Source organism: Stegodyphus dumicola, chromosome 4, assembly GCF_044657685.1.
Source record: "Stegodyphus dumicola isolate Sdum_Otavi_A_Nest chromosome 4, ASM4465768v1".
Classification (NCBI taxonomy): domain Eukaryota; kingdom Metazoa; phylum Arthropoda; class Arachnida; order Araneae; family Eresidae; genus Stegodyphus; species Stegodyphus dumicola.
The window spans coordinates 161,758,436-161,782,060 of NC_140771.1; the positions used below are offsets into that span (position 1 = coordinate 161,758,436).

At 33.2% G+C, this 23,625-nt stretch overlaps 1 protein-coding gene across 2 annotated transcripts in view; it reads right to left on the minus strand.

Annotated features, from left to right (window-relative positions):
• Positions 1 to 4,842, minus strand: part of LOC118195235 (legumain-like) — a 37,411-nt gene extending 32,569 nt beyond the window's left edge. The window contains exons 1-2 of one of the 2 annotated variants that reach the window (XM_085815712.1): positions 4,713 to 4,842; positions 4,477 to 4,601 (exon numbers count right to left, since the gene is read on the minus strand). Coding sequence is in view for 1 of the 2 variants with exons in the window: in XM_085815711.1 (XP_085671837.1) it covers positions 4,477 to 4,635 (159 nt within the window). In the remaining variant the exon portion in view is untranslated. The other variant, XM_085815711.1, reaches the window with a different exon arrangement.
• Between the last annotated feature and the right edge of the window lie 18,783 nt (positions 4,843 to 23,625).

Consider the following 23,625-nt stretch of genomic DNA (forward strand, 5'->3'; position numbering starts at 1 on the left):
CAGCGCAATGGAAGTTGATCTGTCAGCACTATCCTTATCTTCAGGGCAGACGTTTTTATTTTATTCTGCTTATAATTCCTTACTAAATTTAGTACACTCAAAAGTCGTTAATCCGGATTCATCGGGACTTCGGCGATTCCGTATTATCAATTTTTCCGGATTATAGATCATCAGTTTAAATCTGGTAAGATGGCATGCAGAAATTATAAAATTAAAAATATGAAACCGTAATTTATGAAATAAACAACAATTATGATCTAAAGGGTATCAAAATTTACAGAAAAAAAGCTTAATATGTATTTGTTTACTTTATTAAACATTTCTTTCAATGTAAGTTGTTTAAGTTGCTTCGTTTTATGTGATAATACATTCTCTTTAATTTTATAAACAGACATAATTTCTTGTTCAATTACAAAGTTCCGCTGTTCAAGTCCTATAATTGCTGTGTCGAGAATACCGACTAATTTGTCAAAATTTTTTCATTTTCAATAACCTCTGTGTCACTTTCTTCACTATCGGAACCAAATTATAATGACAAGGAATTTGATTTAAATCATATCAAAGACGGAATATATCGACATGAAATACTACATTTAGTAAGGAATTATGAGGCAAATGAAGACATCTGCCCTGAAGATAAGGATAGTGCTGACAGATCAACTTCCAATTCATTGCGCGCTGTGGCGTCCTCCCCCCCCAGCAGAGCAGCATGAAATTGATAAACAGACTTCGGAATGATTAGAGAAACAAAGGATATGCCTTTATCCATTTTTTGCAGCAATTCCACTTTTTTTTAATGGACTTCGAAACATACTTTCGCTTTGTAGCTCCTTTACATATTAGTAAATATATATAGAAAATTCAATTTGACATAATCGAAATTTCAAGCTTACTTTTATAAAATTGCTCTAACAGTCTGCAAAAAAATAATAAGCCGAATGTAATTCGAAGATTAAGGCACAATGCAATCTGCAACATTAACTGAATTAAATAATTTTAGCTTAGCTTATACCGTCTGTTATACATTAAACGCGCAAGCTTAAACGTATTATGTGCATGCGCACACGCATATTTGCAGCTGTAAATGTCTTGCGTGCATGCGTCTTGACACATGCGCAGAAAGTTTGTAGCTTTGAGGTCCGGATTATGGGTGTCCGAATTAACGACTTTTGACTGTATTTCATCTTGATATATTCCGTCTTTGATATGACTTAAATCAAATTCCTCGTCATTATAAATATCACGAGTACACATCAAATAGTTTTCTTGCTGCAATTTTTTAATTTCGACTATGCATAATGTATGCTTTACGCATGCACGCGTTGAAAGAAATGTTTAATAAAGTAAACAAATAAATATTAGGCTTTTTTTTTTGTAAATTTTGATACCCTTTAGATCATAACTCCTCTTTATTTCATAAATTACGGTTTCATACTTTTAATTTTATAATTTCTGCATGCCATCTTATCAGATTTAAACTGATGATCTATAATCCGGAAAAATCGATAATCCGGAATCACCGAAGTCCCGACGAGTCCGGATTAAAGACTTTGACTGTACATACTATGCGTGTTGAAAATTTGAAGGAGTTTTGTGAAAGCACAGAAATCGAATATTAAAAAAGGAGATTTTATGGGAATACGTGTAAAAATCTTTTTAATATATTAATAACCATTTTCCAAAAAATAATATGGGTAGAGTAGACTTTAAGGTACCCCTTGTATTATAGCGAAGTTGTTCTTTGATTTATTGCCAAGTTGTTGTTTCATTTATGGTAGCCTGAGTAGTTGAATGTTATGAAAAATCTATTGTGACGTAATCGGGTGCATGATTCTGGGAAATTTTGAATCATGGGATGTTTTGTAAGCGTTTTTGTGGTGTGTGTTGGTTTGATTCTTTAGACTGTAGAATGGCCGAATGTAGTAAGATTAATTTGAATTCATTTGGAGCGAAAGGGAAAAAGAGCTTTAATTGACTGGTGTGTAAATGAAAGTTTACTTAGTAGCCGTTATAAGTGTCCTGTATGTAGGAAGGCTATGCGTCTAGTCAAGCGTAAAAACCATTTAGATGGATTTGAATGGGTTTGTAGGAAGAAAGGTTTAGATGGTCACTATGTGAAGCGTTCGATCAGAAAGAGTACCTGGTTTGAAAAAAAGTCATTTGAGTATGATTCATATTTTGATTTTTACATGGCTCTAGGTGTATGAAGCGAACTCGAAAATCATGGTAAGTGAATATTTGCTTTTGTTAGTGCTTAAATGTATAACATGTTTTTCCTTTTTTATGTTATTTTATTGTTTGGTTTAAATTTTTTTTTATTGAGACTGTGTATTTTTTGTTTGCCTATATTTTAGAATTTGGTGCTCCTTTGACTTTTTAAGCGAAAATATATCGATGTGTACATGGACAAAGTAAAGGAAGTGCGCAATGCAAGTTTGTGCAATTGCAATTCCAAGATTTTTTTTTTAAGTGAAAATAGGTCAACGTGTACATGTATAAAGTTAAAAGAGTGCGCAATGCCATTTTTGTGCAACTCGGAGAGTTTTTTTTTTTTAAGTGAAACTAGGTCGATGTATACATGGATAAAGTCAAAAAACGGCGCAATTCCATTTTTGTGCAATTCGGGGATTTTTTTTTAAGTGAAAATAAGTGGATGTGTACATCGATTCCAAGTTTGTGCAACTGTTTGTCTTGTTATTTTGGCTTTGTGTAGCGGCGATGTTTGGCACAAAAATCGCCACTTCGCAAGCCAAAATAACGAGTCAAAGAATTGCATAAAATCAGTATCCATGTACCGCCAAAAATCGCCAAGGGGTACCCTAAACTATACTTTTTACCAATAATATTTGCAAAAATGATCTTTTTGATGAGGTCAACGTTAAAAAAATATGTTACTGAAGAAAAAATTAAACGTTGGTTGTCTGCAAATGTGGAAACAGACAAAAAGTGGACGGAGTTAATCCTTCATTTTAAACAGAATAATATTTCTTATGAAAATATTTTGAAAATTGTAGAACACGCGAAAAAACTCAGTTGAACATTAAAACTTTAAAATCTGTATTAAGGGTAAAATATAATTTGACCAATTCATATGAGAAATTTCATGACATTTTAATAAATGATTCGAATCTATTGCAAAGTATTCACTTGGATAAAAAATATGACCGTGAAAGAAAGTCGTAATTTTTTAAGTAAAATTTTTAATTAATTAAAAAACATAATATTCAAATTATAGTTTTTTATAAATATTTTATAGTTACCAATAGCTAATAATAAATACATTTTTGTATATTTACAGCCAAGTATATGAATGTACACAATAAAATATATTTTTCGAATTATTGGTCTGCTTTCATAACTAAATTACAATTTTCATTTCATTCTATTTGTCCCACTTTGTCTCAATGTGGTCACTTTAGATAAACCCTAAGAGGAAATTTATTAATTTTCATATAATTGTATTTCAGTATAATTAATATTTCTTTCAATAGAAATATTAATTATACAATTCAATTTTTCTACTCTAACAAATTCAATATTTCTATTGAAAGAAATATTAATTATACTGAAAAATTTATCACAATTCTATTATATTATGGATTGTTATAATCAGGGCTGTGGAGTCAGTAGGGAAAATGACAGACCTCCAACTCTGAATCCTGGAATTTTAAAGACTCCGAATCCTTCATGTATATATAATGTAAACATATATACATGGGTTACAGCTTAAAAAAAAAAAAAAAAAAAAAAAAAGACAAAACAAAAGAAGTAATAGATGCTACAGAAAAAAATTGATGGCATAGCAAATTATTTATATTAATTAGCATTTATTATGAAATGGAAAACTGGCATTAGTTATGTCTAAGAAACAGTATAGCTTCGGCAAGATCTTCTTTCATTTTTTCATTTGCGGTTTTGCAGCTGAAGATGATGGTTCGGTAAAACCATCGAAACTAGTCCTGTGAAAATTTTGTAGGTATAACGCTGATTTTTGTTGTTTGACTTCTGAATTAAGATCTTCTTTGTTGGAGGGCTATAGATCAGGTTTAATAAACTTCAGAGCTGAGAAGAGTCTTAAGACACTAACTTGATAGGAGGAAGAGCTATGTTATGGCTACTTCTTTTAACTTTTCAGGATAGATTTTTATAAGTTCTAAAAAAGGTGTCTTGCAAGCACAATCATAGCATGTTATCTTTATTAACTTATAAATTACTCTGTTTTTCTTTTAATATAATAAAGGGAAAATTTGCTATATTTCTCACATACATGTGGTTAGATTTTCAAAGCATACTTATGATAACATGAATTCTTATTACATTCACTAAGCAATTCTAAATTAAAAAATACATCAAAATATTGCTTAATAAAAATAAACTTTTCATAGATAATACCAATCCTTTTAAAACCAAGAAGAATGATACATCAAGTGCATATTATGCCTCATTTAAACTGTTGTGTAGAATTAACAGTGTTACCTGATGTCGATAATTGTACCAGCCATCTGAACCAGCTACAAGAACGGCCCACAATTTTCCATCCTCAGAATTTTCAGTTAACTTTGCAAAGCTTCTTCCCAGAAGAGCATTTGCAGCAGAAACTGCTAAACAAAGAAATAGACACTGAAGTGATTTCATACTTCCAGAATATCTGAATGAACAAATGATTTCCTTAAAAAATGTGCTAACTAAACATTTGTATGACTTATAAATACTTAAAGTTATCTTTCAACAGTCTGCAATTGATAAGAATTGGCCTGATCAATTGTTCGATAGCAAATGTCACTCCTGATTCCCTAAGCATGTGTTTGTTTTGTTTCTGAAGCAACCAGAATTTTTTTTATTTTTTCTACCTTCTTTTCTTTTTCTCACCTGAATGATCACATGTTGCAAAAATCAGCTGCAACACTTCTAATGCGTCGTATCTGTTTCAAAAGTTGATAACTGATATGGTTATTCAATCGATTGCATGTTCGCACCGAAATTAAATCGCATGCTTTGTGATTAATTTTTTAGTCAAAATTTAATCAAACTCCATCTGTTTTGACAAATCTAAAAATATATTTACTAAAACAAGTGTTCGCGAGCTTCGATTTATTGTGATTAAACATTAATTTTAAACTGTACTTTTAGTTTCTAGATTTGTTGAAGTTGTTTCCCAATCATTAACTCATAACTAATCAAATACAGAAAAAAGAAATCTTCCAAAAAGTGAAAATATGTTACTAAATATTTTATTAAATATGTACAATTCTTAAACGATTTTATAACTATTAAACGAACGAAATTACATTTTTCGACCTTAAAAAAAGATTAGATGTTAAGTGGAATTCTACTATTGTTAACACACAGATCGTATTTTATTCTCGAGTGTCAAGATGTAGAAACATCTTTTTACTCGACAAATCTGCATGTAAGGAAATGAAAGCATATAAATAGCCCTTAAATAGGGTTTTCAGCGGCCGCAGGCAAGGATCTCGCGCCTTCTACTGCTTGCTAAAATACAATGGGGAGTAACCACAAATTACCGTTACTCTTTTCGCATATGATATTACAGAGCAAAGAAAGCCTGGAGCAAAAGATTAAAGTGACCACATTTTCATTGAGACAAAGCGGGACAAATAGAATGAAATGAAAATTGTAATTTAGTTAAGAAAGCAGACCAATAATTCAAAAAATATATTTTATTGTATACATTCATATACTTGGCTGTAAATATACAAAAATGTATTTATTGGTAACTATAAAATTGGTAACTATACAAATATTTGTAAAAAAACTATAATTTGAATATTATGTTTTTTCATTAATTTAAAATTTTACTTAAAAACTTATGATTTTCTTTCACGGTCATATTTTTTATCCAAGTGAATACTTTGCAATAGATTCATTTATTAAAATGCCATGAAATTTCTCATATGAATTGGTCAAATGATATTTTACCCTTAATACCGATTTTAAAGTTTTAATGTTCAACTGCGTTTTTTTTCACTTGTCCATAATTTATTGATACTATAAAAAACACGTTCTTTTCCTGCATTTGTTCCTGGAAGGGAGAGCGCTTGTTGTAGAATTTTCAAAATATTTTCAAAAGGAATATTATTCCGAATGAAAGAATAACTCCGTCCACTTTTTGTCTGTTTCCACATTTGCAGACAACTAACATTTAATTTTTTTATCAGTAACATATATTTTTAACAATGACACCTCATCAAAAAAAATCATTTTCGCAAATATTATTTTTGGAAAATGGTTATTAATATATTAAAAAGATTTTTCCTCATATTCCCATAAAATCTCCTTTTTTAACATTCGATTTCTGCGCTTTCACAAAAATTCTTCAAATTTTCAACACGTATAGTATATATATAAAAGTACGAATAAATTTTTGCAATAATATTTTCAAGATCCACTGGAAGTAAGTCGGATGCTGTTTGAATAGTGCTGTATAGAATGTGCGCTGCACAACCTACTCCAATAATTTTTGGTTCAAATATTCGTTGCCTCTTCTAGCTTTTCCACCAAAATTTACGTTAGTGTTATCCTCACAATAAGCAATAATATTATTGTTCGAATTATTCTTTTTTAAAATAGTACTTATTGAATCAAAAATTGTTTATGAAGTTTCACCCAGCAATGAAACAAAATCTAATGTTATAATTTTAATTCCTGTACCTGGATCAAAAATTCTAACAATTGTTTGAAATAATTTTAAATCTTTGTGTTTGGAAGCATCATAATATATGGATATAAATGTGCGTTCAATCTAACAATTTAATTCTTTCTGCAATTGTGAAACCGAATATGGTGAAAAAAATTACAAATAATTGCTTCGTTTTTTGTCCTTGCACATGGAAATTTTTTGTCGTACAATGTTTCGATCGTTTGCGACGTACAATCAATTGATGTTTATGGTGTGGAAAGCAAATAACCCTTCAGCTAATGCTAGCTGTTCTTCCGTTAATAATACATATTCCTTGACGAGACGTAACGACTATGATCGAACACCACCGATTAAATCTAACTTCTTACATCGCCTAATTTAGTTAACTCTGCATGCATTTTATGTGTTTATATGTATATATATAAATATTGTTTTCTTATATTTACTATAATAATTAATAAATGTAACTTTATGGTACATTTAAAATAAAAAATGCAGATGTTTTCTAAAAAGCGGGGATTTTTTAAAAATCCGCCTGATGCGGGACAGTCTTCCAAAAAGCCGAACTGCCCCGCCAAAATTGGGACGTGTGGTCACTTTATTCTAGATAGATAATTGACTTTTCAGAAACATCTGAGCGAAACTGTGAAAAAAATGAATATCACGTTTGCAAATATCCACCCATTTCTTGGCAGAAGAAGTTATAGTGCCGCTTCAAATAAACTCCTCTTATATAAATTGTTGCGTTATTTTTTTCTGACACCAGTTGTTTCGTTATTTTCTTCCTTCACTTTCGTACGACGTTCGTGAGGATTTGGAGTAAATAACGACGACACTTGATGAAGTATCGAAACACACTTTATTTAGCCAGTACTAATCAGGAAAGCTCCAAAATCACGTTACAGTCGTCGAAGAACTAATATACACTGGCTGGAACAATCAGTAACACAGCCTTCGGGTTATCAGGCTATCACGGTGGAGACAGCTTCACTGCAAAGCACCAGAGAATAGCTCCCGACTCTGCTTGGTCGTTCTCAAAACTCCATGTACTCTCGAGTCTCCACGCTACAACTCGCGATGCACTCCACGACACACAGAGCATGGCTCCCGATTCTTCTGTTCAGTCTTTACGGAGCTCAACACGCCCTCTTGACGATGCACTAACAGCGATACACTAAGAGACTCCTTCGGTGAACTCGACGATCCACTAGGCACTCGCTGCCCGGCTGTCAACTCGATCGACTCGAGACACCAACTATCATGTACTCTCCAGGCACACACTGACTATCAACTCTCTAGACGAGACACACACGCTAACTGACTGCAGACCAGCAGGGTTTATATAGTTTTCGGCTTGTATTCGAGAACATTCTGGGCTAAACCGGTAAGAATTCGTTCCAGAAGTTTCTCCATCCGTCCATGGTATATCGCCAATTTTTGTGGCCAAATGGGCGATTTCTTGCCAAATGTGGCAATCCTGCTTTTCCTTGCCATTTTATGGCAACCCTAAAACTTCTTTGCGGGGAAGCTATCTTACCGCATCTGGACATTTCGTAACAAAATCTATACTTTGACCAGCCCTACTCTATCCTAGCCCTGTCTGGGGCCACGCTGCCAAAACCCACCTTCAACAAGGTTCAAGTTTTTAAAACAATACACTTAGTGATATTATCAAAGCGCCATGGATCATTCCAAATTCATATATCCACCAAAGTAGACACAATTCAAAATTATATTCAAAAACTTGCCAGAAATTACTTAAGTTCTCTCTCATCCTATCGACTGCATCAACTCTCTTAGCTGTTCTCCATTTCTCAGAGAAAAACATAAATATCCATCTGGCATTCTCCAACCTTAACATTTTTTATTCATACATGATTCTTCAGTTCACTGATTTGGACCTTAAACCAGAAATTCACCTCATTCGTCGACTGATGACGGTTACTTATACTTTCGTCTAATTTTGTACACACTACTCATTTTGTTTCACCGATGGTCTTCACCAGATGCAGAGTAAAAGAAAGCGCTGAAACTCTAATTCATTATGTGTCCTTAGCAGTAGTAATATCAATTAGACGCCACCTGAGTGCTGCGCCAGGGGACAGATGTCTCCCTGGCTCCGCCACTGATAATTCTAACTTTATAACTCCATTTTGCTCTTCGCCCAGGAGCTATACTTAATATTGTTGCCTTCGCGTGGGTTTGTAATAGATTGAATTCACAAGTTCGATAATAGGTTAATAAACTTTATTTTTATCAAAAGAAATATTTCAGAACTCTGGAATTTTCCACAGAAATATTCGTACAAGTGTTCACAGTATCACACACAATAGTCAGTAGTTTCACTTCAAAAGTAATAAGAACATCAAATACAACGCAATGCAAAGCGCATCTAAAGAGAACGCTATTCACAATAGCAATAACTAAGCAACTGAACTCAGATCTGATCTGGTCTGCACAGTTATTGCCGAAATATCGCGCAAGGTGCGACGTCTCCGGCTCGATGACAAACAATGCCATAAAGGCACATGACGTTAAAATGCTGGACGAATAACTTCCAGAGGAAAGAATCCTGAACTACAGAGGGAGGAGCTTAATGCATGGCAGGCGTAGAGAGAGGTAAGTCATAAGAAGTAAGCGTGACTACCAACCAGAGCAGGAACGCAGAGTCCGGAGGGCGGTGCTATCTCCTGATGCCCAAGCACACTAGAAATTAAGCAAAGTTCATCATGCAGCAAAAGTAGGAGAAAAATTACAAGTCCATTGTTATCATCTGCTCATCCCAGGGCAAGTAAAACTTCATCCTGTGGCGATTCTATTTTCTTATATTTTCCCACAAATTCTAGGAACTTGACTGCAATCATCTGTAGGTTTTTATCCATTGCGAAACTCAATTTAGCTGGAGTGCTAGCATCTGGGTGGGATTTTGATGACATACTACTTTCTTTCTGGATTGGTTTTCAGACAGCGAAGACAAATTTTTAGACTGCGTCTTCCGCGCTGAATTCCTTTTCTTCTTGTCAGAGACAACACGAACTTTTGGTCGAAATTCGCATAACTTCGAAATAGCAATATGTTCCTTTTTACAGTTCGTGCAAGTAGGCTTCACTTCTTTGGCTAATTTGCATGTGTAGGTCAGGGGCCCCTGCCTACACTTCAGGCATCTTGGCGAGTTGTTACAAAACATCTGGCCGTGTCCATAACGCTGACATCTAAAGCAAAATCATGTTGCTTAGATTGCATCTGTATCTTCTAAATTTGACCCTAAGGTCCAGCAGAGTTTTCTTTCTGTAGATGGTTCTGCTCTCATCATTCCTCTTGAATGATGCAAAGAAAACCGGAAGCTTCAAATCTTTTTCATCAATTTTCTTGGTAAACTGCGTCACGTTTAACACAGAGAATCCATCTTTGACAAGCTCAGCCTTGATCTCCTCCACAGACGAGTCGTCAGGCAGGCCACGAATAACCACTTTAAGTGGTGTTTCTTTTTTTGGGCGAAAGGTGCTAAATTGCACTGCATCTTTCATTAGCACAGCTCGTGCTCTGTCTCTAGTGTCTAGTTGAAAATCAGAGTGATTTTATCGTTGGTCAAAACACCAACATAATCCTTGATACCATGCTTGGTGAAGTCCTCGTAAATCACTCCATTTCACATCCGGTCTTGGGCAGAAAATCTGAGGAAGTCGTTCACTTTTAGGATCAGTCTTAGCCTCAGAAACGAGCGTAAGATCATTAACAGCTTTGTCCGAATTGTCAGCACAGTCCATGGTCACTGGATCAGGTGTAAAGATCCTAAGTTTTACTAACGTTTATTTTATTTTAAATCTTTACTATCAATTCTTATTTTCTACTTCGGGCCAGAATTAAAAGCTTTAACTTATTTATGCAAATTGTCTTGCTAACGCCAAGTACTTAAGTTGTGGCTTTTTGCCAAGCAAGAGAGAGGAAGGAGTTATAGGAAGCAAGCCGCTAGCCATTGTAGTTTTACGAGTTTTCACTCTGTTGCTGGTTGCCGTCAAGGCCAGAGGTGTAGCCCTCTTGATAATTGCAGACGTATAGTAGTTTTAGCAGCTCGGCGTACTACATACGTACCTTTCTTTAAATAAAGGCCAATCTTAGTGCTAGGCACTTGTATACTAATTCAAAGTTAGTTTTAGTTAGAGTTTTAGTTAGGAGTTTTTATATTCTTACGTTCAGATCACAAGTGGTTGGTCTCTGTATTCCGAAGTTTCGGAAATACCTGTAAAGATAGAAAATAAAGGGTTTCGTATACCCTTTCTGCTTGTGTTGTCTATTTCACACCTTCCTGAACATAGCTTGAGTAAGCTCCCTTTTCAGGACCATTCATGTTCCCAAAGCAAATCAAGAGGAATACAAGTCCTGATACAGGAACTGTAGCGAGAGCTTCAAAACTATTCGTCATCACTACTTTGGAAACCTCGGTAGCAGCGGGAGTCTTCTTCATAAGGGGTTTCAACGGTTCCTTGACAGGAGCAGCGACAATCTTTGCAGTCTTGGTCGGCGTTTGCCATTAATCATATGTAGACTTATCGGATATGAGAAACTGCTTTGTCTTCCTTTCAGCTTGTCTTTATTGATATTCAATCACAATCGGATCCTTTTTAAGAAATACTTTAAGGAAATCTTTATCGCAGAATTGATTTAACAAATAGCATTCCTTTTCCATAAAGGCAAAGAAAATCTTCTCCGCTTTCCTTAGCGCTGGCTTCATAGGCTTGCCGTTTCTTAATTGCTCTTGCAAAGCATCTATATTTTTAAGAGCTTCGTATATCTCTTTATTTGCAGGATCATCCAAATCATGTCTAAACTTTTTAAAACAGCATACTACTGTTCCACAAGGACCGAAGGATGTTCATTAGGCATAGCGAATATGCACGAGGCAAGGGACGTACGTCGAAATACTCACGTGGTGAAAAGCAGAGAAGCATCGGAGACAACCTTCAAGCATGAAAGCCACTTCTCGAATGATGAACTCAGATGCTCTCTCTCCGGCCTTTTATAGTTTTCAACCGGCCTCCGAGATCTTTCTGTAATTTACTCGAAAGCAATACGAGAGTGGAATTACGGTTACAGCTAACGTAGTAGTCAATTACATTTATTCAATTTTAATACATATTACGGTGATGCATTGACCGGACCAAAATGTCGGCAAGTGGTCACTGAATTTGCTGAACTTTGGCGATTTCTCGACAAAACCTGTCATTTGCATCGCCAAATTACCGATATACCCATTTATTCAATGTTAAATGCACTTGCCCCTGTAATCTAACTTTTCTCACATGGCTTTCTCTTAAATTTTATTTCGCGTTACTTTACACATAAAAATACAGCAGTCTCATATATAACTGCGCTAAAATCATCTATCTACAAAATTCGTAACAATATTTTTGTTTCTCGCGCAGGGGCACTTTTCGGGCGTTTTAGTGTGTTATTCCCGCTCGAAAAACCTTTTTGAAGTTCAGTTCATTGACATATTTCGTGCTCTGTCAAGTTTTTAGTACCCCGGGCGGCCACCCTTATATACATATATAGACCAGATCATCACACAGGTGCAAGGCTATATGCGAAAAGGGGTTCATAAACTTATTTCAGTTTTTTCTGTCTAAAAAACAAACTTTAAGTGAAAGTCAAATATACAGTGAAGATTTTTCCTGGTAGAAATGCCCCATAGAAACAAATAAAATTTTTATGGGTACCCATATAATTCTTATGGGTTCTTACTGGTATTTGTGGGGATTTTTACTGGTATCGGTCAGTACAATCTTACAATCAACATCAGGCGTCAATAGAACGTTTCACTGGTTTGTATTGGTTTATATTGACTTTTATTGGTTATCTTGCCAGCATCAATAGAATTATTTTCATACCAATACAACTGAAATGGATTCCATCGAACCCATATAGAGAAATTAATACTCTTATCAGTGTAGAGAAATATGATGTTATACAGCGATAGCAGCCCTTTATCTGAAGTAGAAGTTAGATCTTAGATGATAGACGGGAAGCGTATTTTTACTTCCTCCCTAGGAAACGCAACCCGCGAATAAATTTGGCGATTTATCAGCTCTTGGCAAAATTGTGACACCAAGCACATGCGCAAAAGGAATTAACGCTGTCGGTTTATGTTTCAAATTTGTGAGGGATGCGAGTATGTCAAACGAAGAGGAAAATGAATTTTATAAAATTTTATTTGATGGATATTCCTACGAAGTAGTGTCTTCCAAGTTCGGAGGAAAAGAGGATTTCGACTTTGAGATTAGATGTGATCTTAATAGTGAAGATAGATGGGAGAGTTAGGAAATACATTTTGAAGCTGTTTCCCACGTGCATTGGATAGTATCTTCCAAAACGAAAGAATGCAAATAGGAAACAGCAAAGTTTATTTTAAGAAAGATTATGTGTGTCAATATGCAAGACTAAATAAGAAAGAGGCTAGTTTCAGAAATAAAGAATGTTTAGCTGCTTTGCATGTCAGAATTTAAAAAAATAATATGTATACAGTAAGACCCCGCTTAACGCGGGGGATACGTTCCATCAAAGTAGAGCGTAATGCGAAACAGCGCTAAACGAGGCTATCTTTACATGTAAATATTGGGGTTAGGGGAAGATGGCTAGGAAATTGGTTAGGTATTAAATTTAAAAAGTATGTTTTTTTAATAAAAATAAAACCAAACATTTATTTCTTAAAGCCCAAATTAATACCACATTATTATTTCTTGCAAAAATAAAAACAAAATATAAATAACAAAACGAATATTCTTAAAAAAAAACAAATAAAATTCTCAGTCAGTCATATTTAGTTAGCCTTCTGCGTTTTCAGTGTTCTGCCTTTTTGTGACAAAAGCATCTAATGTTGTTTGCCTTTTTTTTTTTGCGTTGTTCTCTTAAAAGTTCTTCATAAATGGATAGAGCATCTCTAACACCACGCCTTACTTTTGAGCTCCTGTCAAAATTCGAATCATTTTCAATGAATTGATCCATTATTTCAGTTATGGTAGACAAACTCCTTTTTACAAACGCCATCGAAAGTTCTTTTTGCTCTTCTTCTGAATCACTGCTGTCAACATTTTTGTTTTCTTCTTGTTCAGTTGAGCTCATCATTAGAAAGACTAGCCGCTGCTTCTTGAATTATTTCTTCGACATCTTCCACATTTACCCCTTCAAAATATGTCTGTACAATACCGCACCAAACAAGAAATACAAGTACACTCTTTCGGATATGTATTTGAAACCTATCGCTGCATAATATTTCGGGGAATCCCCGTATGATGCGAGCGATTTCGTGGAATCCCCGGGTTGAAATAAAAGAGCGCTAAACCGAAACAGCGCTAAACGAAACAGCGTTAAGCGGGATCTTACTGTACAAGATGTCGTGATGAGTATGTAAAAAAGAACCTGTGCACTTTTATTAAAGTTTCATTTCAGCATACACATCGATGTGATGTTGCGGAAGCGTGGAATTGCTTACGCCCAATTGATTCGGTGAAAGAAGTGTTCATCAACTACTTTTGTGCCGGTAAAATAACAATTAAAAATATATTTTTTTTCTGCTATATATCCACAGAATTCACTGTTAGTAAATACCGTCAAAATGGTGACGATAAAGGCAGTCTCATAAACATGTAGCTGAACATCGAATTCTTCTACTTAATGAGCAATATGTTTTATTACTTTTCGTAATATTCAGTACCTCATATTTCGTACAATGAATTTTACTTAAGATATAGGCATTATTTTAAATTATAAATTTTTTATTATAAATTTTAAATAACTAATTGCTCTAGTTAAGAAGCTTTGAAGGCATTTTTTGCAACAACTGAAAGCACATTAGATTGCAATTGTTAAGCATATTAATTCATCCATTACATTATGGAATAATGAATAAATTTAAAGTTTCTATATGTATATTGAAATGACAGCTTCAGAATATAAAATTATTCAGACACAATAGAAGGAAAATTCACTTAACTAATTGATTATTTAATAATAAATTAATTGAATGTTGAAGCAATTAATAACACATAGTAACTTGATTTAGCTAAATTCTAAATATAATCATAGACTCCTCTGAGAGTAACATCAAAAACGTCTACGAAATCATTGACTAAGAGTGCATTTGGTTATGTCTGTCTTTAGTTTAAACCTTGGACACATTATAGGTGACGATATGAATTTGCCCAGCTCTGTCTCATTTTGAAACAATGACCAGGAGGTAGATTCAAAGATCATCTACCCCTCTTCCGTTCCCATTAACTTTTGAGGACTTATTGTTCCGTGTTATATACCAGGGCTTAATTTCTAAAATTAGAAGTGCCGGAGCCCAATGGAAGACTGTGAGGAAGGAAAGAAAAAATAAATAAATAATTAAAATAGCTAATAATTAAATAATAAATTTAAATTAATATTAAATAATTTGATTAAATTAACTAATTTAATTAATTAAATTAAGAAAAATGTAAAGATAAAGAGAAATTTAATAAATTATGAAATTAATTTTGATTAGTTAAATAGAAAAAAAAAAGTATCGGGCCTCGTCTTAGAGGTATTGTCCAGAATTACAATTCCACTTAGATGCTAAGAAGCAGCTCAGCCAATCTCCATCTGAGTTTAAGTCCTGAGTATACACAAAATGTACTATTCCAAGGGATGACAAGTATCAGTCTTTTCTTTGCAGCTGATAAAAGATTAAAGCTCCACTAAGGGGAATAGTGAGAATTCTAGAAAGAGTATGAGGGTATGGAAAGAAATTTAACTGAAAAGTGTAGCTTCGAAGATAAAGAGGAAAGAGTTCAACACTACCTGAATCGCGTTGCCCTGTCGATATAATTCTAGCCGTCAAGCAGAAATTTTCCCTGAATACAACGTCAGAATAAATATAAGACTTCTCGGTACAAGTGCCAGCAGTAGTCTCCCCGTTTGGTTATATCATTCAGAAAGTCTACATCTCTGCAGAAGGAAGTCAGTAGCATGGAACGTGCACGACCAGGGTGTCACTTTTAGTTCTTTGAGGAATGCAAAGTTCAGCTGCTCTCATAAATTCATATCCTGGAGAATAAGCCTTTGACATATAATTGGAGATTTTCTTTCCTCAAAAGTCTCAACCTCTGTGCAAGGTTTGAGTGCGATGGAAAGACAGGCTTGCATTCAGAAGTTAGAATCGGATTTTTAAGACATGTTTACTATTAAAACAAAATTTCTGTGTTAAAATTGTGGTCCACTTGCATAAAAAAGTACCTGAGCCCTTTTATTTAGGACTCCGGCTGAAATTATAATTTATCCCGAAAACTGAGAAGTACCGGAGCCGGGTTCCGGCGCAATTTAAGCTTTACTATATACACAAATGCCACAAAGTGAAGAGAAATTTAAATGCCACCAACTTGCACGCCTTTAACCCTTTAACGGTTGAACCCGTATTTTCTCTTTCTTTTATGCCGGTCTCTTAACGGTTCGTTACGAATTATCGTTAGTTTAAATTTACCCTAGAAAGCGGATCTACCCGTGTTTTTGTAATAGCGGAAAAATGCGCCGAAAACGACTAGCCCGTATTTTTGTACGTCTTCCAACCCCCATTGCCTAAGGGAACAAGGGTCCACGCACCCCTGACGACAATGGGTAATGGCTGTCATTAGCGCGGGGAGAAGTCTTCTTGATGTTTTGAGATAAAAGCCTTACACTGACTCTAAGGAAACAAATTTATTACCAGTTACAAAGTGAATGTATATATAAAAGGAATTAAGAATTTCCTTTTTAGAACAAGTATTGAATAAAATAAACAAGTTTTTATAAAATAAACTTTTATTTATGACTCATAAAATTATTAATGAATTAAAATGAGAAAAATAATGAATTATATAATTTATTGGGAACACGTGATTAAATAATTCTCTTAAAAAATTTCTACAAATTTATATCACGAATAATAAAAAACGTGCAGCTCTCTTGATAAATTTATAAATCAACTGAAATACAACAAATAACATAATAACATACACTGAGGAAGAGAGGGAAGAACAAAATATTTTTTTTATCTATATAGAGAAACAAATTATTTAATTCACCCAGGGAGTACGAATTAATGCATCTACATTTTTATGGTTTTTGCCACTTCGATGAATGACCGTGTAATTGTATGGTTGTAGTACTAGTGCCCATCTCATAAGTCATAGATTTAGACTGTTATTTTTGAACCAAACTAGGGGATTATGATCGGTCATGATGAGGAATTTAGTATGGCCGTCTAAATAACATTGAGTTTCTTTACAGCGAATATTATGGCGGCACATTCCTTTTCTGTGGTAGAGTACTTTTTTTCAGTTTCTGTAAACTTCTAACTGAGGTATAATACTGGATGTTCATTGTCTCGTTCATCTTTCTGAACTAAAATGACACCCATACCTGAGTCTGAAGAATCAGTTTGCAAACTAAGCTCCTTATTGAAATCAGGTGAGTGTAGTAGAAACTTTTGCGGCAGTTTCACTTCTTCAACAACTTGCTCTTGTCTACTTACAGGGGCGTAGCTAGAGTTTCCAGCGCCCGGGGACAACTGAAGAATTTGCGCCCCTTTCTGCGTGCCAAGAATGGAAAACATTTCATTAAAAAATTTCGCAGCATCAATTAGGCGCCCCTTGGATGCTGCGCCCAAGGACAGATGTCTTCCCTTGCCCCACCCTAGCTACGCCACTGTCTATTTAGTTCCTTAACCCTTAGCCTGTCGAGTAATTATCTGCGAATCCCTTTAAAACTGTCGCTAGTTTTGGACCGAACTTCCCGTAAAATGTCGCGAAAATAACCCTAAACCTCTGAAAATTGTCAAGCAGTTCTTTTGTTATTTCCCATCCCTCCCAGAATTTTACTTCAATGATTCCGCTAAGTGAGATTGATTGCTATACATTGTTCGGTCGCTGTGAGATCTCAAGAGAATTGCAAAAGGCTAGACTCTCCGTGATGATCGTCTTAATGCCGCAGGCAACAGCTGCGAAACTTGAAAGTTTCCTTCCCTTAAACAATCTTATCTCTACATATCTTCTCTACATATAATATAATAAAAAGTCTGTCTGTGTGTGTGCGCCTTTCGTTCGCGCTGCGCGTAAGCTAATAGACCCACGGCTACGAAATTTGGTACATAGGTACATCTACACAAGAGCCAGTGCACTTCGAAGCGATTTTTTCGAAATTCGAATTCGAATTTTTTTTATTTCATGTTTTGTGACGAAATCGTGTCATTTTGAAACATAGTGGGCTATATGAAAGCGAGATTTTACTCTACACACTCCATTTTTACATCGTCATGAAACGTAGGCAGTTAGCTATTTTACGAACTTAAAATAAATTTCGTGTTTCAATAAATCGATTAAATACGAATTTATTTAACAAAGGGAGCTTAACACTTTTTCAATGGGATTTTTTCTAAAAAAGTTTATTTTTAAAAATGTACAGTTTATTTTTCTTTGATTTTTGGACACGTTAAACTTTCATCCTTGCGACTGTTTTTACAAAAAGAATTTTGGAAAAATGATAATATTTTGTATTTTTAAAACGAAGCTTCCGAGTACATTTCTCACATCTCACATCTTTAAAAATGTGATTTTGGCAACAATTCTCCTGTCTTATTGTTGTTGATAGATTTTTGATGAAATCGCATCATTTTGAATAGTTTCATTCTTTTAGAAATATGGGTTTGGCAACAATTTTTCATCGTATTTCTTATGTCACTGTTTTTAAGAGATTGGCATATTTCATTGTCATTTTTATATAAATATAATATATTTTTATTATTATTATTATTATTATTTTTTTTTTGATAAAGTTGTTCTGTGGAGTAAAATTCTGCGCGGAATTTTATGTTTTTTGAGTTGCTTTCATGTTATTTTTTTGCTTATTTCACTGTTTATAAGATATTGAAAAGTTTTGCATGATTTTTGTTCTTCTACGGAAAGTTGGTTAATTTTTTAATTAGGATAATTAATATTTGTATTAAGCGATATAGCTTATTTCATTGTAATTTTTTTCCTTGAAAACATAAGATAAAATATCATTAATTATACTTTGCTTTTCAGAATTTTTTGTTTTTTGCATTCCTTTATTTTATTTATTGCTCATTTCACTGTTTTTAAGATATTGAAAAGTTTTGAATGATTTTTTTAGGAAACAAAGTTATTAACCTCCTTTATACCATTTGAGTTCTTAAGATTTTGCAAAGGGAATTTGGTTAATTTATTTATTAGGATAATTAATATTTGTATTAAGGGACATTTAATTCATTGTAATTTTGTTATACGTAATAACTTTTTTTATGAAGTTGTTCTGCAGAGTAAAATCCTACGCAGTTTTTAAATTTAACGTTTGGAGTTCCCTTCAGCCATTTTTCCGGTACATTTAAAAGTTAGACGAAGGCTCGCAGCGAAGCTGATAGTTTTCAAATAAATTGGTTTTAAAATTTACCCGGTTAAATTTTAAATTATTACGCATTTTTAACCTAAGTAACCTAAATCTGTGTGTCACTGATTATCACCGGAATTTCAATGCAGACTGATTAAACTGCTATCACTAAAATTATATTCTGACAAATATCTGGTGCAATTTTCATTCCTTCTGAGATATTGCTGAAACATTTCGTATTATTTCCGATTTTCTGTATTTTTGTCATTAATTAAAAATCTTTAAAACCTTCAGCATTTTCCTATATTCTTCAACTGCAGACAACTAATAATTATTCTAAATAATTTCTTTTTTCCTTAATTATTACGTAGTTTTAAGAGAGTAATAAACAAATATTTGGGTGTTTTTAAGGGTGATAATATTAATATTAAATTTGCATTTTACTTTTTTATATACATTCAAGATATTCAGAAAGGGAATTATAACATGAAACCGTTTTCAGTGTATCATAAATTTATTGATTCAAATTAAAAATTCTTGCTTTCCTGTCCAAGAAACACTAGTAAATTTTATCTGAAATAAGAAAGATGAGACATATTAATAACAAACAAAGCAATTAATTTGGAAGTCAAAGAACAAAAATCAGCGTTATATTTTCAAATTTTCACAGGACTAGTTTCGATGGTTTTACCGAACCATCATCTTCAGCTGCAAAAGCCCAAATGAACGAGATAAGATATAATGAAAATTTGATTGTGAAAATTTGAAAATATAACGCTGATTTTTGTTGTTTGACTTCCAATTTAATGTTTGTTCAACTTGTTATTGTATCTTAATTAAACAAAACAATGTTGTTACTTATTAGCTTACAATATAATTTATTTAATATGGTATTTTTTTAAAGAAAGAGTGTTGCTGTACATTTGGTAAAGTATAAATAAGCATTTCATTTAATAATTATAAAAGTTATTAATTATTTAATAATTAATCATAAGAATATGAATAATTAAATAATTTTTCGGAGATATATTTTCCGGCGATATTTTTTTCTAGGGATCCCAGTATACATTTTTGAAGCATTATGCTCTAAATAAATGTCTTGTTTAAACATAGCATTTATTGTTGACAAATCTCCAACCAAAGGAAATACCTTACTAGGGAGGATATTCAAACAAAAATTTTTATTAGAATAAATATTTTCGTTATTTTAATACTACTAATAATATACAAACATTAGTTTAAGTTCACTATAGTTGAGTGAATAAAATTGCTGGATGTTGCAATTTTGTTGTTGGCAACCGAACAGTTAACTGCTTGTGGTATTTATGATTTTCCCGATGCGTAACGTGAATTCAAGCCAATTTTATTTAGAAAATTGCCCACGAAGGTGTTCTCTTAAAGCAGATAACCCATGACTTCTTAAAAACTGTAAAATATAATCTGTGGATATTTTCCGTTATACGATAACACGAAGAAAATGATTTCCTATACGAAACATATGATCAGCGCTGTTATTGCCCGCCGATTAATTAAATGCATCCATTTTATTCCTTACAATTAATTTTCCTTTTTCAAAGAAAGTTTGATTTCAGTAAAATGTACTATTTACAATGTGTCATTTTATTTTGCTCGTTTTTTATGCAAATATTCAAATTCAGATAGGTATTGCGTAAATTCAGAAAGCCAACTAGTCTCCAAGCGGTAAGATAGCTGAGCACCGGTAAATTCTAGCGACCGCATGGGGGGGGGGGGTTAGGGGTTTTTCATAAGTACAATTGATTGTGAATTAACAGTTTGTTTCCCACAAAAAAAATCTACCCCGAAGACTTCCTTTCCCTTAGACAAATAGGTCCTGTGTGCTTTATCATAATCCAAAATCTTAAGCGTAAAAATCTTTTATCATAGCCCCGATGATGACGATAAAATATTTTCTATCTGATGTGTCAAGTTAGCATAATTGTATATTTCTAACGAAAATTGTTTGGCTCATGTTACCCTATAATGAAAAAAAGATTCAAATCGGTTTTTAGCTTAAACAGTATTTTCATTATTAATTATATCACGAATTTTATCAACAGTATTCTTAGTATTAATTGCAGGCATGTATTCAAGAATATAATATACACAATGCTGTGTCTAATGATTACGGCTAATTTTTATATAAAATTTTATAGTATAAAAATTTAGGTTCATAGGTCAGCCATATTTGAAAGAGTACTTGTGTATTATAAGAAAAGAGAGAGAGAAATTTAAGAATCAAAAAATTTACCACGAAGTAATATAAAAATGCAATAGAATACAAAAGAGTACAATACTATTTCATGTTTTGTGGATATACTTGAAGACAGAAACATGTTTCAGCTGTATTCGTTCATCGGAGAAAAACTTTTCATATGAAGCTATTTTTTTCAAATCATTCAATATACAAGTAATACAAAAGCAGTATAGGAATTTCTTTTCTTAATACCCAACCGAAGAGCTGAAGGGACGTACAATGATTAACATACAATATGTGCCTTGAATTATTTTGCTTTACATGCAATTTCCTTATATATGTAAAACAAAATAAACTTTCACCCATTCCAAGATTTCAAGAACTCTGTTTCTTCCAACTCAAGCTTTCAAGCTTCAAGCTATTCAAATACGAACGCTTCTCAGCAAAGCCATTTGGACGGCATCTGCTTTGTTAAAGAAAACCTTTTGGGGGTAAAATCATCCACTTCATCGGGTTTTTCAAACAAAGCAGTCAGTGGTCTTGTTACTACCTGCTGACCTAGAGAAATTTCTCAGAAACTTTTGTTCGAAGAAAACGAGTTTTATATTTTTAAGAATTTCCATTCTGACAGCAAGATTTTGTTATTTTTCATATATAGATGAAAAGAAACTAATTTGTTTTTAATAAAGAAGAAAAAAATTAATAAGCTTATTTAAATTTTTTACACAGCACCGAGTAAGGAGACGAAATTTAATTTTCTTTATAAAAATTTTTCTCAGACAATACTTTAGTGTCTTTCAAATTACGAGAATAGCGCGTTAGTGCATGCATTTTCAAATCAGATTTATTTAATTAATATAAATTGGATATGCCGAACAAGCCCACTTTCGCACACATACACTGTATATTAGTACATAAAATAGTACATAAATAGTTTTATAATTAGTACATAAAAATGAAATAAAATTTGAAAACAAGCAATTTAAAAACTACTGTATTGAAAAATTATTGAAAATTTGTTTTTAGCTCATTTTTTTTTCGTTATATACATTTACTTCAGTTTTTTTTATATGCATTTACTTAATTTTATTTTCTTATATGCATCTGTTAGTCTTTTTGAAAAATTTTTAGATTTTTTGAGTATGGCAAAGGAAACGAGACCTATCAGCCGAAGGCAATGAATGTCTCCATGGACGACTTTCTAAGTAAATCGTACTCATGTCCATGTTACACATAGGGTAAATCACAAAATTCAACCAGTTCGTTTGTTTGGGTTCGAATATGAGTCGAAATAGCGATAATCAGATATCTTAGCCAGGAGGCCATTGATTGGGTTTGACCGATTTGGAAACCTAATAAATAGTATTTAATAAATATAATATTATTAAACGAATCGGATTTATAGAAACCAAATAAAATTCTTATATCGAACACAACTAAAACTCGATATAACTTACACTGATAAACTGATGTGTAATAACACTGATAAATTAAAATACTAAACGGAATATACATTAATTCTACATAGATAATTTTTTGTAATGTATTTCGCTGGGAATGTCTGGCCGCAAAATCCTGCTTATATATACCCTTATTTTAAGGTTGTCACATATCTGATGGTTTGACTTTTACCTCAAAACACAAAGAATCCACAAAATTCAGTAAAATTAATAACTTTATTTCCCTGTTGAAAATTCTCTGAATCTTTTCAAATATAAAAGCACACGCGCCAAGCACTTTGCTTTAAATAAATATATGCAGCAACGAGAAGATGCGCTTTTGACAGCAACTCGTTTCGAAAATCGAAAATTTTTCTAAATGTAAGAGATTTGTCGCTTAAATTAATTTTTCATTAAACAAAAAAACAAAATAGAATCGCATATTATTAAAAGAATTTTATTGATAATTCAGATTCTGAAAACAAGAACATTGTTGTTATAAAAAACAAAGAAAAAATAACCACCTTTTTTCATTCAACGGGGGCCAACTTTGGCGCATGAACTTTTCAACATAAAAATATTTGAAGCATGTTATGGATAAAGGTTTATTTGATTATGGCAAAGTACTCGATGGTTATTTGCCTAAGGTGAAGGATGCCTTCGAGGACTGCCTAACGGAAATTGGCTTGCATACATGTTACACATATGGAAAACTAAGAATATAATCCTGGCAACCAGCTCGTTTGCCGGGATTCGAACCCCGGACAGAACCACCAGTTGTTCCGTTAGACTCCGCTCAGTCGCTGGTGGGCTGTCCGATAACGGAAAAGTTCAAAATTTCATATTAGAGGAAAAGTGGTAGCATAGTATAATTCGAAGTTATTGCCATTTCAGTAATGTGAAGAGATTTC